This window comes from Salvelinus fontinalis, chromosome 33, assembly GCF_029448725.1.
Source record: "Salvelinus fontinalis isolate EN_2023a chromosome 33, ASM2944872v1, whole genome shotgun sequence".
Classification (NCBI taxonomy): Eukaryota; Metazoa; Chordata; class Actinopteri; order Salmoniformes; family Salmonidae; genus Salvelinus; species Salvelinus fontinalis.
This window is the reverse complement of record NC_074697.1, coordinates 1,962,808-1,980,143: the sequence shown is the minus strand read 5'-3', so window position 1 is coordinate 1,980,143 and position 17,336 is coordinate 1,962,808. Positions and strand designations below refer to the sequence as shown.

The 17,336-nt window shown below is 46.1% G+C and overlaps 2 protein-coding genes and 1 long non-coding RNA gene across 3 annotated transcripts in view; 2 read left to right on the top strand and 1 right to left on the bottom strand.

Moving 5' to 3' along the window:
- Positions 1–7,678, top strand: part of urb1 (URB1 ribosome biogenesis homolog) — a 96,832-nt gene extending 89,154 nt beyond the window's left edge. Inside the window, exons 36-38 of the mRNA XM_055894968.1 lie at positions 741–979; positions 5,753–6,403; positions 6,618–7,678. Coding sequence (XP_055750943.1) covers positions 741–979; positions 5,753–6,403; positions 6,618–6,838 — 1,111 coding nt within the window. The 3' untranslated portion in view covers positions 6,839–7,678. The remainder of the gene's footprint in view (positions 1–740; positions 980–5,752; positions 6,404–6,617) is intronic.
- A 1-nt stretch (position 7,679) lies between these two features.
- On the bottom strand, positions 7,680–9,246 carry LOC129831629 (uncharacterized). Its single transcript, XR_008755758.1, has 3 exons — positions 8,539–9,246; positions 8,237–8,333; positions 7,680–8,034 (listed from the first exon to the last, which is right to left on the bottom strand). It is a non-coding gene; the product is annotated as an uncharacterized LOC129831629 (long non-coding RNA).
- Positions 9,247–9,711: 465 nt separating this feature from the next.
- LOC129831626 (SR-related and CTD-associated factor 4-like) overlaps positions 9,712–17,336 on the top strand; it is a 57,479-nt gene continuing 49,854 nt past the window's right edge. The window contains exons 1-4 of the mRNA XM_055894966.1: positions 9,712–9,921; positions 10,983–11,066; positions 11,256–11,300; positions 12,015–12,176. Of these exons, the coding sequence (XP_055750941.1) occupies positions 9,892–9,921; positions 10,983–11,066; positions 11,256–11,300; positions 12,015–12,176 (321 nt within the window). The 5' untranslated portion in view covers positions 9,712–9,891. The remainder of the gene's footprint in view (positions 9,922–10,982; positions 11,067–11,255; positions 11,301–12,014; positions 12,177–17,336) is intronic.

Here is a 17,336-nt window from a genome sequence, read left to right as displayed (position 1 = left end):
ATCCGTGATAGTTTACGCGCCCTGCCACATCCGACAAGCGTCATAGCCGGCGTTGTAGGATTCTAATCTTAGTCCTGTATTGACGCTTTACCATGTTTGATGGCTCGTTGGAGGTCGTAACGGGATTTCTTACGAGAGCCCGGATTAGTGTTCCGCTCTCCTCCTTTATTGAGCTGCTACTTCCTGTTTGAGTTTTTACTGGTAAGCAGGAATCAGGAGGATAACGTTATGGTCAGATTTGCCGAATGGAGGGCGAGCGAGCTTTACATGCGTTTCTATGTGTGGAGCAAAGGTGATTTAGAGTTTTGTCGCCTCTAGTTGCACAGGTGACGTGCTGGTAGAAATGAGGTAAAACGGATTTCAGTTTCCCTGCATTACAAACACCGACCACTAGGAGCGCCGCTTCTGGATGAGCATTTTCTTGTTTTCTTTTGGTCCTATACAGCTCATTGAGTCTGGTCTTCGTGCCAGCATCAGTTTATGGTGGTAAATAGACCGCTACAAAAATATAGATGAAAACTCTCTTGGTAAATAGTGGTCTACAGTTAAGATAAACAAAACACACAAAATAACCCATAAAACGGCAGCAATCCATTGCAACGTCGTTCCTATACTGCTCTACCCCTCTTCTCTTCTCCAGACTGCTGAAGGCAGGTCAGCTGAGCCTCTAGCGCTGACTGCAGCATCGTGGGACAGCTCTGTTACCTCTCCTCCTCTCATATCCCTCTTCTCTTCTCCAGGCTGGTGAAGGCAGGTCAGCTGAGCCTGTATCTCCAGACTCTGAGCTCCATCCTGCAACATTGTGGAACAGCTATGAGGGTCCACCAGGAGGCTGGCTGGCTGACCTTACGACCCCAGGCTCTTTCCTCCCAAGACGCCCTCGCCCTCCTCCACCGCTGGAGCACGCTGACCCACAATGCACCTCTCCTCAGCCAGCTGCAGACTGTGGCGGAGAAACACAAAGTCAAGGCGCTGCTGGGTGAGAGATTACTGGATATGTCGCGCTACTGCTAGAATCTCTGCTGCCTCATGATGGGACTTGTCTCTCTGAACTACCTGCTTTGACAATATGTTTAGGAGCTGTAGTTTATAAAAACTCATCCGTTCTCTTCCTGAAATCAGACGATGTATGATCGTCTTTATTTGCTCCATCTCAGACACGACCTTGCTGCGTTCGTACGGTCATGGAAAAAACCTGGAAAAGTAAAATGGAATTTTAAAATTTTATTTTCCATGGCCTGGAAAAGGTTTTATATTATAAAATCCTGAAAGTTTTGGAAAAGTCATGGAAATTTTATTTTAATAATTTCTATTAATGTAATTTATTTAGGCAAAGTTTTTAAATTATGTATTTTTATCAATCAAATAACAATCTACATATTAGCCAGGATCAGAATGATCAGCATAGTAAGAGAGGAGTTGTCCGTTGCTCAAGGCCCGTTACCCAATTCTTGGCATTTATTGAACCCTCTAGTTAAATATTTATCTATTATTAGTATGTATTCATGTTTTCGTCATGTCCCCCCAAAAAACTTTCCACCGACACTCGCGAATAAGGCCATACAAAGTTGATTTACCTTTTTGGAACGTTTCATATGATTCATACAAACAATTATTTTTGACCAAATGAACGATTCACTTTGCCATTGTATCTGTTGGGTTTCGGTTCAATCGCTGGGGAATCGAATCATGTGAATCAAAATGATAATTTGTGAATCGTGAACATTTTAATTTGAGGAAATAATACATTTTGGATTATGTGGCTTCAATTCCAGTTGATTTTAGCATCCAATGTAAGGAACATAGCAACTCAAATTGCAAAAACACTTATAAAGTAGCTAAGTTAAATATGACTAAAACTAGAAAAAGGTTTGTAATTATGAATTGTTTTACATCAAGCTCATGGGCGGTCAACCATCCTCCAGGAGAGCTCATGGGTGGTCAACCATCCTCCAGGAGAGATAATGGGCGGTCAACCATCCTCCAGGAGAGATAATGGGTGGTCAACCATCCTCCAGGAGAGATAATGGCCGGTCAACCATCCTCCAGGAGAGATAATGGCCGGTCAACCATCCTCCAGGAGAGATAATGGGTGGTCAACCATCCTCCAGGAGAGATAATGGGCGGTCAACCATCCTCCAGGAGAGATAATGGGCGGTCAACCATCCTCCAGGAGAGATAATGGGCGGTCAACCATCCTCCAGGAGAGCTCATGGGCGGTCAACCATCCTCCAGGAGAGATAATGGGCGGTCAACCATCCTCCAGGAGAGATAATGGGCGGTCAACCATCCTCCAGGAGAGATAATGGGCGGTCAACCATCCTCCAGGAGAGATAATGGGTGGTCAACCATCCTCCAGGAGAGATAATGGCCGGTCAACCATCCTCCAGGAGAGCTCATGGGTGGCCAACCATCCTCCAGGAGAGCTCATGGGTGGCCAACCATCCTCCAGGAGAGATAATGGGTGGTCAACCATCCTCCAGGAGAGATAATGGGTGTACAGGTTTAATTTTTATTCCAGTCCCCCTCTAACAAACCACAACCGGACCTTGATAAACTACCTCCGTTTGAGCAGGGCTGGATCAAATGCCTGCACACCCGGCAGCTCTCCAGACTGAGGGCTGACCACGTGTGTTTTATACAGTAGCCTAACAGGTATTATACTATGTGTAGGGGTTTAGTGCCTTGCTCAATGACAGGAGATGGCATATGGGATCAGAGAGCAGCCTCCCTGTGTTGATAACACATTACGCTGACTTTCCTATACAGTGCCCCCCCCCCCCCCCCCCCCCCCCCGTAATTATTGGGACAGACCCATTCTTTGTTGTTTTGCCTCTGTACTCCAGCACTTTGGATTTGAAATGAGTGAGAAAGTTACAGACACACAAATATCATACTCCCAAGACATGCTAACCTCTCACCATTACAATAACAGGGGAGGTTAGCATTTTATATCATACCCCTGAGACATGCTAACCTCTCACCATTACAATAACAGGGGAGGTTAGCATTTGATATCATACCCTCGAGACATGCTAACTTCTCACCATTACAATAACAGGGGAGGTTAGCATTTTATATCATACCTCCAAGACATGCTAACCTCTCACCATTACAATAACAGGGGAGGTTAGCATTTTATATCATACCTCCAAGACATGCTAACCTCTCACCATTACAATAACAGGGGAGGTTAGCATTTTATATCATACCCCCAAGACATGCTAACCTCTCCCCATTACAATAACAGGGGAGATAAGCAGTTTATATCATACCCCCGAGACATGCTAACCTCTCCCCATTACAATAACAGGGGAGGTTAGCATTTGATATCATACCCCCAATTTGTAAGTCGCTCTGGATAAGAGCGTCTGCTAAATGACTTAAATGTAAATGTTAAATGTAAGACATGCTAACCTCTCACCATTACAATAACAGGGGAGGCTAGCATTTTATATCATACCCTCGAGACATGCTAACCTCTCACCATTACAATAACAGGGGAGGTTAGCATTTTATATCATACCCCCGAGACATGCTAACCTCTCACCATTACAATAACAGGGGAGGTTAGCATTTTATATCATACCTCCAAGACATGCTAACCTCTCCCCATTACAATAACAGGGGAGATTAGCAGTTTATATCATACCCCCGAGACATGCTAACCTCTCCCCATTACAATAACAGGGGAGGTTAGCATTTGATATCATACCCCCAATTTGTAAGTCGCTCTGGATAAGAGCGTCTGCTAAATGACTTAAATGTAAATGTTAAATGTAAGACATGCTAACCTCTCACCATTACAATAACAGGGGAGGCTAGCATTTTATATCATACCCTCGAGACATGCTAACCTCTCACCATTACAATAACAGGGGAGGTTAGCATTTTATATCATACCCCCGAGACATGCTAACCTCTCACCATTACAATAACAGGGGAGGTTAGCATTTTATATCATACCCCCGAGACATGCTAACCTCTCACCATTACAATAACAGGGGAGGTTAGCATTTTATATCATACCCCCAAGACATGCTAACCTCTCACCATTACAATAACAGGGGAGGGAGGTTAGCATTGTATATCATACCTCCAAGACATGCTAACCTCTCACCGTTACAATAACAGGGGAGGTTAGCATTTGATATCATACCCCCAAGACATGCTAACCTCTCACCATTACAATAACAGGGGAGGTTAGCATTTTATATCATACCCTTGAGACATGCTAACCTCTCACCATTACAATAACAGGGGAGTTTAGCATTTTATATCATACCTCCAAGACATGTTAACCTCTCGCCATTACAATAACAGGGGAGGTTAGCATTTTATATCATACCCCCAAGACATGCTAACCTCTCACCATTACAATAACAGGGGAGGTTGGCATTTTATATCATACCCTTGAGACATGCTAACCTCTCACCATTACAATAACAGGGGAGGTTAGCATTTTATATCATACCTCCAAGACATGCTAACCTCTCACCATTACAATAACAGGGGAGATTAGCATTTTATATCATACCCCCAAGACATGCTAACCTCTCACCATTACAATAACAGGGGAGGTTAGCATTTTATATCATACCTCCAAGACATGCTAACCTCTCACCATTACAATAACAGGGGAGGTTAGCATTTTATATCATACCCCCAAGACATGCTAATCTCTCACCATTACAATAACAAGGGAGGTTAGCATTTTATATCATACCCCCAAGACATGCTAACCTCTCACCATTACAATAACAGGGGAGGTTAGCATTTTATATCATACCTCCAAGACATGCTAACCTCTCACCATTACAATAACAGGGGAGGTTAGCATTTTATATCATACCCCCAAGACATGCTAACCTCTCACCATTACAATAACAGGGGAGGTTAGCATTTTATATCATACCCCCAAGACATGCTAATCTCTCACCATTACAATAACAGGGGAGGTTAGCATTTTAGAGGGGTATGATATTTGTGAGTAACTTTCTCACTCATCATTATTCACGATTCATTCAAGATTATCCGTAGTCATGGTAACATCCACATGAATAAATAAGTGTTTAGAAACAGTCTGTTCTTATCTACAATAAAAGTGACTCTAAAATGACACAATACATTATTTACCATTCATTTCTATTGGCCACAAAATAATCTGAAACGACCAAAACAAACAGCAAATGCATCCAACAAGTTTATCGAGTCACAAGGTTGATGGTAATCATTATGTGCTATGAATATGGGACCAAATATCAGACCTTTAAAACTACTTCAATACACGTATACTGTAAGTGAATTTGTCCCAATACTTTTGGTCCCCTAAAATGGTGGGGGACTATATACAACAAGTGCTGTAATTTCTAAACGATTCACCTGATATGGGTGAAAATACCCTCAAATTAAAGCTGGCAGTTTGCACTTTAACCTCATAGTCATTGTATCATTTCAATTCCAAAGTGCTTGAGTACAGAGAGAAAACAACAACAAATGTGTCGCTGTCCCAATAATTACGGAGGGTGCCCTATGTACGTAGAGATTGTTCCATAACCAACCAATAGTTTGTCATGGAAATTTGGTTTAAAGTCATGGAAAAGTCATGAAATTCCATCTGTAAAACTGTGTATGAACCTTGCCTTGACAAACCTCTGTACTGGCATTGGTTTCAGCTTGGCATTATTCACCCCGAGTCCTTGTCTATGACAGCAGAATCAACATGCCTGTTTGTGTTTCTGTACATCCTCAGGGTCGGGTAGGGAGAAAGGCAGAGGGGGAAGCTTCTCTGTCCAGGCCCGTTCTAACTCCCGACCAAAGGATCAGGGGGAGGAAGGAGAGGTAGAGAGACGAGAGGAGGAGAAGACTCTGCTGGAGAAGTGTATTCCTCACCTCAGGAATATCTTTACCCACTGGGAGCCTGCCTCCCTTGCCTGCCCCCCCTCTTCCCCCGCCAGCCAACCTCCCTCCCCTGACCTCCATACTCCCCTCTCCACCCCCCTGGCCAACACCACAGCCCATCTTCTCACCAGGTGGTTCCTGAACTCCTTGGTAGAGGGAGCCTCCACCTATGAGGACAAAAGGACAGTCCACTTCCTTCGCTGGTTCCAGAAGACTGTCCTGTCTCACAGATTCATAGTGGACCTGGTGCTGGCTGACCCTGCTGTGAGACTGGACCTGCTTCGTCTCTATCACCAGGCCTGTGAGCCCCAGCCCCAGGCCCAGGCCCAGGCCCAGGCCCAGCCCCAGGCCCAGATCTCTTCCAGGGTAGAGCACGTCCAGCTGTTCACCAACATTATGATCCAGCTCCTGGAAGCCAGAGGCTGCACTGAGAGTGACCTGCACAGGGCCGTGCTCACAGCATGCTCCCTAGGAACAACATGTGATGACCAGACCACGAAGGGTAAGAAGAGATGGCCGATTCAGATTAACTTTATCTTCAATGTTTATTGTACCCGTAAAAGGGGAGAGTGCAGTGGTTTGTAAAATAACATCAGATATAGCTACACATTCCCAGAAAAAGAGTTACATTGAAACTGGTTGCATCACTTGTGTTGCTTGGAAACGGAAGGAAATGACACGTCTCATATGTTGTTGTTTATCTTGATCTCCTCCAGAAGGTCTGATGTTACTGTCTCTGTACATCCATGAGATGTGGAGCGAAGTGAAGAGCCCAGAGCTGTTCCTGAACCATGTCAGAGTGGTGAAGGAGATCCAGGCTTCGTTAGGGACCACGGACCAGAAGAAAAAGTCCAAACGGAGTTCCCAGACACACACAGGCCTCAGAACCATCTGTAGTGACCTCCTCTCAGGACTGCAGTCTACTGTTTCACCATAGGGGTTATATAGCTGGGGCCCGCATTACACCCTATTGAGTACACTATTTCTTAACCAGGGCACGTGGTCTCTGGTCAAAAAGTAGTGAACTACACTGAGTGTACAAAACATTAAGAACACCTGCTCTTTCCATGACAGACTGACCAGGTGAATCCAGGTGAAAGCTATGATCCCTTATTGATGTCACCTGTTAGAACCACTTCAATCAGTGTAGATGAAGGGGAGGATACGGGAGTCAACATGGGCCAGCATCCCTGTGGAACGCTTTCAACACCATTTTAGAGTCTCCATGTCCCGACGAAATTAAGGCTTTTCTAAGGGCAAGAGGGGGGTAGAAACTCAATGTTTGGAAGGTGTTCCTAATGTTTGGTGTACTCTGTGTGTGTATCGGGAATAGGGAACAGTTCCATACAGTAGATTCAGAGTTGAGATAAGTGCGTACAACTCAGACTCTTGTGCAAATCATCAATTTACGTCTAGTGAGAGAGGACATTTTCAAGTCAGAATACAGCATGCATACTTGTACAAATTTGAAAACGGTATTCACTCATAAAATGGAAGCCTCCTTATCTTGAAAACGGTATTCACTCATAAAATGGAAGCCTCAATATCTTGAAAACGGTATTCACTCATAAAATGGAAGCCTCATTATCTTGAAAACGGTATTCACTCATAAAATGGACGCCTCATTATCTTGAAAACGGTATTCACTCATAAAATGGACGCCTCATTATCTTGCATCTGAATTTTCTAAAATAAGTTGTGTGTTATGTATGAAAGTCATTCATTTCATTTATTGTTCAAAACATTTACTTCTCTTTTATTAAATGTTGTAAAACTGTTTTGGTGTGGTCTTGTATTTGAATAGAAACATAGAAATCCCACTTTGTAACCAGGCTATTACATTGCAGATAGTCGATGTTACATACATCTGTTTTATAGTAGTGCTGAAGAGTTGAGAAATCTTCCATCAGACCACAGCAGTAGTGTTGCAAATGCCATATCCTGCCAGTGTGTCCTTGAGGCACTTAACCTCTAAAATTGCTCTTTGGGCTCTGCACTGGCTGCATTCTGTTGCCAACGTGTGTCTTTCAGAGGGGTTGGGATAAAGCAGAAAACAGATCAAGTATTCTCCATCAAGCAGAATTAGATCTAGGGTTCCTCCACGATTTCTTGGACTTTTTGGAACTGTGAGCTCTGCACAGAAAATACAATACATTTGTATTAAACAGGTGCCGGTAAGAAACTCTTTTGGTTTTCCCATCAGTGAGTCTTAACAATTAGCTTTATCAGCCTTTCAGATTCAAAGCATCATAAATACTCAGCTGTCTGTAAAATATGACCTGAAATACATTGTATTCACGGACCTTGATTGTATGACACTGAAAGGAACACTTACTTGGGTAGACTGACTGAACGGGACATGAAAGTCAAAATGACAAACAGGAATCCCACAAAAGCAGCCAGACTGATCCAGAATAGGATCACTATCAAGTCTGAAGGAGGGAAAAGAGGGACAATGTTAGTATCGCTGCAAGTCTTTGTTCCAAATGGCATCCTATTCCCTTTATAGTGCACTACTTTTGACCTGTATAGTGCACAACTTATGGGTCCTGGTCAAAAGTAGTGCACTACATAGGGAATAGGGTGCCATTTGGGATACACATGGATGATGGTAAAGGAAGCCTTTTCAATACTCACACTTGTTATATTTCAGTTTGCGCTCGTCCACTGGTATTGGGTCTAGGTAATCGTAGTAATATTCCCACTCGTATCTCCATGAATCCTGTGAGGAGTTAGTGGAGTTTATCATCCTCATGGTCAGTTGTGTAGGAATGGCTTTCCTCTCTTAGATTTATTGTGCTCTCCCTCTCCCCCTCTCTGTCGGTCTCTCTCTCCTGCCCTGTTGCTCTCTCTCCTGACCAACTCTCCTGCCTTGTCTCTCGCTCTCATTCCCTGTCTCTTTCTCTCGCCCTCTTTCTCTCTCTCCTGCCCTGTTTCTCTCTCTCGACATGTCTCTCTCTCTCCCGCTCTGTCTGTCTCGCTCTCAAACCGAGATCATGATAAAAAATATTTTTTTAAAAACAAGGGACTTATGTATAGATCTCAATTTTTCATAAAAAGTTAAACTATGGGTGGCTCATAGAAATACAATGTAGCTTATGTGTCACTTAATTTTCTAATTTCCTTTTTACAGCTTTCTTGTTTCGGCTGCCCTTGAAATCCACATCGATCTTTATGATTAGCATAATTGAGTTACTATAAATTATCAATTTATCATCACCATTCTCAATTTACGATAAACTCTTGAATATTGTCCTGATTCACATCTGTGGGGTGTCATTGCAGCAAACCCGTCCTGGACTCTTCTGGTCTCTCGCGAGAATTTGGTTCTCCGTTCCAATATGTTTTTCCCTCGTAAACGTTTTGGCCACAGATAGAACAATGCACCAGATATTTCATCGGATGTGTAAATGTGAAGCATCCGGTAAACTACCAAATATGGTGATGAGAGGAAGCCCAGTGTGAGATGGGCGTGAAAGGAATTTTTGCCGACAATCTGCTAATTTTCTCATCGATGAAACATTTGATCTCCATACAGTTTTCGGTTTAAAAAAGGAGGATATATAACAAACAGAGTGGACTGCGTGTTGTAGACTTTACTCTTGACCAAAAAATTGCGTTGTATTAAGAGTGCAGGGCGAATTGAGTTATTGCACACGCGCACTTCATAGAGTAGGCGTTTCCTAACGGAAATATGCAAATACATGCTAGAACGCGCCAATAGGATCTCACTAGCTTGTGCTTGGCTCTGCCCACATCCTTGCTTGTTCTGCCCACTATGCTTCATTTGATCCCATTGGATACGACTGGTTCCATCTTGGGTTAGTTCTCCAAATCTTTGTGTTGGTCATACCTGTTATCGACAAGCAGATACACGGGCTAGCAACAAGAGCTGATGTTTGCTACGAATATATAACCACAGCTAGCTGGCTGAATCACCACGCGTTACTCACTTATAAGGATAATTGGTCTGCACATCCACAAATAAGTATGGATTCCGTCAACGCTTTCAACTTGGAGGTAAAATATGAAGCTGTTTTTGTAGCTGTCGTTTTCCGTTAGTTAATAACTACATTGCTATCTAAGCTAGCTAACCTAGAGGCAGATATCTCTGCTGGGTAACCAAATGTTGATGCAGTTAGCTAGTTATCTGGCCAAAGATGTCCCAATTTAGCCAAATGTTTGCCATGTTACTAAAATGATCTAACCCACTAGAAGGACAATATATTAATTTAATAGCAAATCAAACGTAAGTTAGCTGCTACCCGCTTGTGACCTTTCCAATCAGCAACTCAAACATGGCTACGCAGCTAACGTTAGCTAGCTAAAAGCTATCATGCCAGGTGGCGAACTTTATTATTTTTGTTAACCTAAGATAGATCATCAGTCTTTGAGTGTTATTGCTGGTCTCTATGATTAATGCACAGACCATGACAGAAACAACTGATAATGTGAACTTTATTGCACGGCCAGATTTCTGTTTTGTTGGGTTAATAGTGTCGGCCTGTATTAGCACATAAGCCAGTGGTTCCTCATTGAGCTAACTAACTAGTTGCCTACAGTAGCTAGCTAGCTGCTAGGTGGTGGTTTCGATTAAAGGAAATGCAAAACAGGGTATGTAACTACAAGCTTGGTAACGTTAGTTTCCCAGTTGTTTCTATGTACAAAGTTCTGTTTAAAAAAAATAACTATTCGGTAATATAACTAAAGTGTCGTGTGTTAGCTAGCGTTATTGTAGGTAGCTAACGTTAGCTGTTTTGCTCTTGTCGATGACTACACTAGCCATTTATATCCCCGTCAACTGTTACTTTATATAGCCTAATTCAAAACATGGGCAGCATCACTTCATCATTCCCCACGTTGTATATGTTTGCAATTTGCCTGTATATGCACCGTGTGTTAATTGTAGATGCATCCAGTGTTTTCTATTCTTTCTCCAATGATTATCTGTGTCTACCCTTACTCTCTGTGGTTATAATATAAAACATAAATGTGAGTTTTGGATTATTTTATGTGTTCTGGATTAGATGACCTCGCTCAGGTGCTAACTAAAGGTATTATTCGTTTGCCTCAAACTATAGTTATTCGCCATGATTGACATGAAGCCTCCAATATCACGAGCAAAGATGATGTCAGTTACTAAATCAGCAATAAAGGCTATCAAGGTAAGTTAGGTCAACATTAAGAGCAACGTGTGTGTGTATACTGTAGAAGGAGCACTGTCCTGTTCATTTATCAGATTAGTGTCTCATTGGAAAAATAAATTAGTGGTGAAGTTATTTTTCTTATGCTATAATGTGACCATGTCTAAATTAAAACAATGACACATTTCATCTTGTTTTATCTCCCCTCAGCTATACAAGCATGTCGTCCAGATTGTGGAAAAGTTCATCAAGAAGGTAAGTCATGGAAAAACAACCATGGAACTATTATCAAGAGTGGTTCGCTTTGCTTTCAGAGAACGCCAGTAGCCTAAAGTCGTCCGCATGTTGGCCATCCGGAACAGTTTGTGCATATTTTGAAGTTTTTATTTGTTTTAGTCTTTGGCGAAGTTATTATTTCGGCTGTTCGTGCACACATTATTTTCTTTCTCGAGGCAAGCCCGAAGTTAGGGAAGCCGAAGTCTTCGTCCCTTCATCAGTGATTTGTCAACAGTAGGGATTCTAAAATTGTGTTTGTCATTCAATGAGAGACAAATGTTTCATTCAAATTTATTCACTTGAAATACTGCACAAAACATCTTAGTTGGATGTAAAACCGAGTGACTAAGATCTCTGCAAAAATGTAAACCAATTGCGTCTTTTTTTGAGCTGAGGATGTGTACTGGCTACGGCATCTCAAGATGGACAAACGGTACTATTGCTGCTTTGTTCTTGTTTTTCAAGCGATTATGCAAGCACACTCGTTCGGTTTGCTTACAGGTGCCAGCCGAACTGAGGCATGCGGAAGGCTTTAGCCCTGGAAACCATATTATAAAAACGAACGTTTTTACCCCTTTCTATGAAATGGTTATAAAACATTTAAGGTTCTGACCCTTATTGTAATTTGTAGACCAGTGATAAGGTAGAAGTACCAATGATGATGATAAAAACATCTGAGCCTTGTTCCTCCAGTGTAAGCCAGAGCTGAAGGTTCCTGGCCTATACGTGGTGGATTCTATAGTCCGACAGTCCCGACACCAGTTTGGAGTAGACAAGGACGTCTATGGACCCAGGTTCCAAAAGAACTTCACCCAGACCTTCCAGAACCTCTACCTCTGTCCACACGATGACAAGGTAGGTTACTACTGTAGCTGGGTTTTTGTGTGTGTGTGTGGGGGGGGGGGGGGGGGTTACACCAAGTCAGCAACACACAGTTTTTGTTCTAGCGCTGGCACACTAATCAGTAGTTTAGTCGTGGATGGTAGTATACGGTTAGTCGCGGGTGGTTGTAGTATACGGTTAGTCGCGGGGTGGGTGTAGTATACGGTTAGTCGCGGGTGGTTGTAGTATACGGTTAGTCGCGGGGTGGTTGTAGTATACGGTTAGTCGCGGGTGGTTGTCGTATACGGTTAGTCGCGGGTGGTTGTCGTATACGGTTAGTCGCGGGGTGGTTGTCGTATACGGTTAGTCGCGGGTGGTTGTCGTATACGGTTAGTCGCGGGTGGTTGTAGTATACAGTTAGTCGCGGGGGGTGGGTGTCGTATGCGGTTAGTCGCGGGGTGGGTGTCGTATGCGGTTAGTCGCGGGGTGGGTGTCGTATGCGGTTAGTCGCGGGGTGGGTGTCGTATGCGGTTAGTCGCGGGGTGGGTGTCGTATGCGGTTAGTCGCGGGGTGGATGTCGTATGCGGTTAGTCGCGGGGTGGGTGTCGTATGCGGTTAGTCGCGGGGGGTGGTTGTCGTATGCGGTTAGTCGCGGGGGGTGGTTGTCGTATGCGGTTAGTCGCGGGGGGTGGTTGTCGTATGCGGTTAGTCGCGGGGTGGGTGTAGTATGCGGTTAGTCGCGGGGTGGGTGTCGTATGCGGTTAGTCGCGGGGGGGTGGTTGTAGTAGTATGCGGTTAGTCGCGGGGTGGGTGTCGTATGCGGTTAGTCGCGGGGTGGGTGTCGTATGCGGTTAGTCGCGGGGTGGGTGTCGTATGCGGTTAGTCGCGGGGTGGGTGTCGTATGCGGTTAGTCGCGGGGTGGGTGTCGTATGCGGTTAGTCGCGGGGGGTGGTTGTCGTATGCGGTTAGTCGCGGGGGGTGGTTGTCGTATGCGGTTAGTCGCGGGGGGGTGGGTGTAGTATGCGGTTAGTCGCGGGGGGGTGGGTGTCGTATGCGGTTAGTCGCGGGGGGGTGGGTGTCGTATGCGGTTAGTCGCGGGGTGGGTGTCGTATGCGGTTAGTCGCGGGGTGGGTGTAGTATGCGGTTAGTCGCGGGGTGGGTGTCGTATGCGGTTAGTCGCGGGTGGGTGTCGTATGCGGTTAGTCGCGGGTGGTGGGTGTCGTATGCGGTTAGTCGCGGGTGGTGGGTGTCGTATGCGGTTAGTCGCGGGTGGTGGGTGTCGTATTCGGTTAGTCGCGGGGGGTGGGTGTCGTATGCGGTTAGTCGCGGGGGGTGGGTGTCGTATGCGGTTAGTCGCGGGGGTGGGTGTCGTATGCGGTTAGTCGCGGGGTGGGTGTCGTATGCGGTTAGTCGCGGGGTGGGTGTCGTATGCGGTTAGTCGCGGGGGGGTGGTTGTCGTATGCGGTTAGTCGCGGGGGGGTGGTTGTCGTATGCGGTTAGTCGCGGGGGGTGGTTGTCGTATGCGGTTTGTCGCGGGGGGGTGGTTGTCGTATGCGGTTTGTCGCGGGGGGTGGTTGTCGTATGCGGTTAGTCGCGGGGGGTGGTTGTAGTAGTATGCGGTTAGTCGCGGGGGGGGGTGGTTGTCGTATGCGGTTAGTCGCGGGGGGGGGGGGGTTGTCGTATGCGGTTAGTCGCGGGGGGGGGGGTGGTTGTCGTATGCGGTTTGTCGCGGGGGGGGGTTGTCGTATGCGGTTTGTCGCGGGGGGTGGTTGTCGTATGCGGTTAGTCGCGGGGGGGGTGGTTGTCGTATGCGGTTAGTCGCGGGGGGGTGGTTGTCGTATGCGGTTAGTCGCGGGGGGGGTGGTTGTCGTATGCGGTTAGTCGCGGGGGGTGGGTGTCGTATGCGGTTTGTCGCGGGGGGTGGTTGTAGTAGTATGCGGTTTGTCGCGGGGGGGTTGTAGTAGTATGCGGTTAGTCGCGGGGGGGGTTGTAGTAGTATGCGGTTAGTCGCGGGGGGTTGTAGTAGTATGCGGTTAGTCGCGGGGGGGTTGTAGTAGTATGCGGTTAGTCGCGGGGGGTTGTAGTAGTATGCGGTTAGTCGCGGGGGGGGGTTGTAGTAGTATGCGGTTAGTCGCGGGGGGGGGTTGTAGTAGTATGCGGTTAGTCGCGGGGGGGGGGTTGTAGTAGTATGCGGTTAGTCGCGGGGGGGGGTTGTAGTAGTATGCGGTTAGTCGGGGGGGGGTTGTAGTAGTATGCGGTTAGTCGCGGGGGGGTTGTAGTAGTATGCGGTTAGTCGCGGGGGGGTTGTAGTAGTATGCGGTTAGTCGCGGGGGGTTGTAGTAGTATGCGGTTAGTCGCGGGTGGTTGTAGTAGTATGCGGTTAGTCGCGGGGGGGTTGTAGTAGTATGCGGTTAGTCGCGGGGGGTTGTAGTAGTATGCGGTTAGTCGCGGGGGGTTGTAGTAGTATGCGGTTAGTCGCGGGGGGGGTGGTTGTAGTAGTATGCGGTTAGTCGCGGGGGGGGTGGTTGTAGTAGTATGCGGTTAGTCGCGGGTGGTTGTATGCGGTTAGTCGCGGGTGGTTGTAGTAGTATGCGGTTAGTCGCGGGTGGTTGTAGTAGTATGCGGTTAGTCGCGGGTGGTTGTCGTATGCGGTTTGTCGCGGGGGGGTTGTAGTAGTGTGCGGTTAGTCGCGGGGGGGTGGTTGTAGTAGTATGCGGTTAGTCGCGGGGGGGGTGGTTGTAGTAGTATGCGGTTAGTCGCGGGTGGTTGTAGTAGTATGCGGTTAGTCGCGGGGGGTGGTTGTAGTAGTATGCGGTTAGTCGCGGGGGGTGGTTGTAGTAGTATGCGGTTAGTCGCGGGTGGTTGTAGTAGTATGCGGTTAGTCGCGGGTGGTTGTCGTATGCGGTTAGTCGCGGGGGGTGGTTGTAGTAGTATGCGGTTAGTCGCCGGGGGTGGTTGTAGTAGTATGCGGTTAGTCGCGGGTGGTTGTCGTATGCGGTTAGTCGCGGGGGGTGGTTGTCGTATGCGGTTAGTCGCGGGGGGTGGGTGTCGTATGCGGTTAGTCGCGGGGGGTGGGTGTCGTATGCGGTTAGTCGCGGGGGGGGTGGTTGTCGTATGCGGTTAGTCGCGGGGGGTGGTTGTCGTATGCGGTTAGTCGCGGGGGGTGGTTGTCGTATGCGGTTAGTCGCGGGGGGTGGTTGTAGTAGTATGCGGTTAGTCGCGGGGGGGGTGGTTGTCGTATGCGGTTAGTCGCGGGGGGGGTGGTTGTCGTATGCGGTTAGTCGCGGGGGGTGGTTGTCGTATGCGGTTAGTCGCGTGGGGTGGTTGTCGTATGCGGTTAGTCGCGGGGGGGGTGGTTGTAGTAGTATGCGGTTAGTCGCGGGGGGGGTGGTTGTAGTAGTATGCGGTTAGTCGCGGGGGGTGGTTGTCGTATGCGGTTAGTCGCGGGGGGTGGTTGTCGTATGCGGTTAGTCGCGGGGGGGGTGGTTGTAGTAGTATGCGGTTAGTCGCGGGGGGGGGTGGTTGTAGTAGTATGCGGTTAGTCGCGGGGGGGGTGGTTGTAGTAGTATGCGGTTAGTCGCGGGGGGGTGGTTGTCGTATGCGGTTAGTCGCGGGGGGTGGTTGTAGTAGTATGCGGTTAGTCGCGGGGGGGGTGGTTGTAGTAGTATGCGGTTAGTCGCGGGGGGGTGGTTGTAGTAGTATGCGGTTAGTCGCGGGGGGGGTGGTTGTAGTAGTATGCGGTTAGTCGCGGGGGGTTGTAGTAGTATGCGGTTAGTCGCGGGGGGGGTGGTTGTAGTAGTATGCGGTTAGTCGCGGGGGGGTGGTTGTAGTAGTATGCGGTTAGTCGCGGGGTGGTTGTAGTAGTATGCGGTTAGTCGCGGGGGGGGTGGTTGTCGTAAACGGTTAGTCGTGGGTGGGTGTAGTATGCGTTTAGTCGCGGGTGGTTGTAGTCGTATGCGGTTAGTCAGTAGTTGTTGATTCATGGATGATTGAAGCTTTTGGATGATTGTGCTGATGTCCAAAAGCTTCAATGTTGAGGGAGTCCTATTTCAGTCAAGATAAAGATACTCGTAAGATATACAAAATCTTGCATAAAGCCGACAATCTCTTAGAAAAAAAATAATAACTATTGGACACAAGACTTATATAGAATTGATATTGGCATGAAATGGAGGGAATGTTGGAACATACTGAATGAAGTTACAGTTAACAAAAACTTATGTTTAATCCAGTATAAACAAACTTATAGAATTTATTATACAAGAACCTAAATTCACAAATTCTACGGCACAACGGCAGAGTCTTGGCGGAAGTTTAAAACTAACAACGACTCAATAATTAATGCCTTCTGGGAATGTTATGAAGTCAAAGTTATGGACAGAGTTAGAAAGACGGCTGTCAGAGGTTTTACAAAGCATGTTTACTTTTTAAATCAGTCTATCGGCATATTTCAAGACATGGCATATGATGCTGCGGTGAGATACAATATTATTTTCGTCACCTTATTTTGAAGAAGCTATTACTTAAATATTGCAAGTCAAATGATACTCCAACATTTAAAGGGTAAATGTAAAACAATTTTACCCCTTATTCATTATCTTCAACACCACCCCAACATCAACAGGAAAATAAGTGTTTCCAATGATGAAATGTTTCATGGTGTGAATTTATACAAGGTCACATTTTAAGCATCAGAAAAATGATTTAACTGGTATTTTATTTTCCAATGAGACACTCAACTTATCAGATAACAGGACAGTGCTCCTTTATACAGTTCACACACGTTGCTCTTAATGTTGACCTAATTTATCTTGATAGCTTGTATTGCTGATTTAGTGACTGACATCATCTTTGCTCGTGATATTGGAGGCTTCGTGTAGTAGGCAATGCCTACGACAACAATAAATAGCCAGCCAGCCGTCTCCGGGCCAGCGGGGCTTTGCTGAAGGAGCTTGTTTTTTTAGAGATCCGGTGGCCTCTGGTATAATTATTGAATACTTTATGGAGTTTACCGGTTGGAGAAATGTGTTGTCGTAATGTGTAGAAAGACACGACTTTACCGTTTTTAAATGACAATGTATAAATTCAGTGTTGTGCAAGTTTTGGATATCACCTAGGCCTATATGATCAGGAATGCATCTCCTCAGATTAGTCTTATTTGTTCTTCAAATTCAGAATTTTATTGAAACAAAA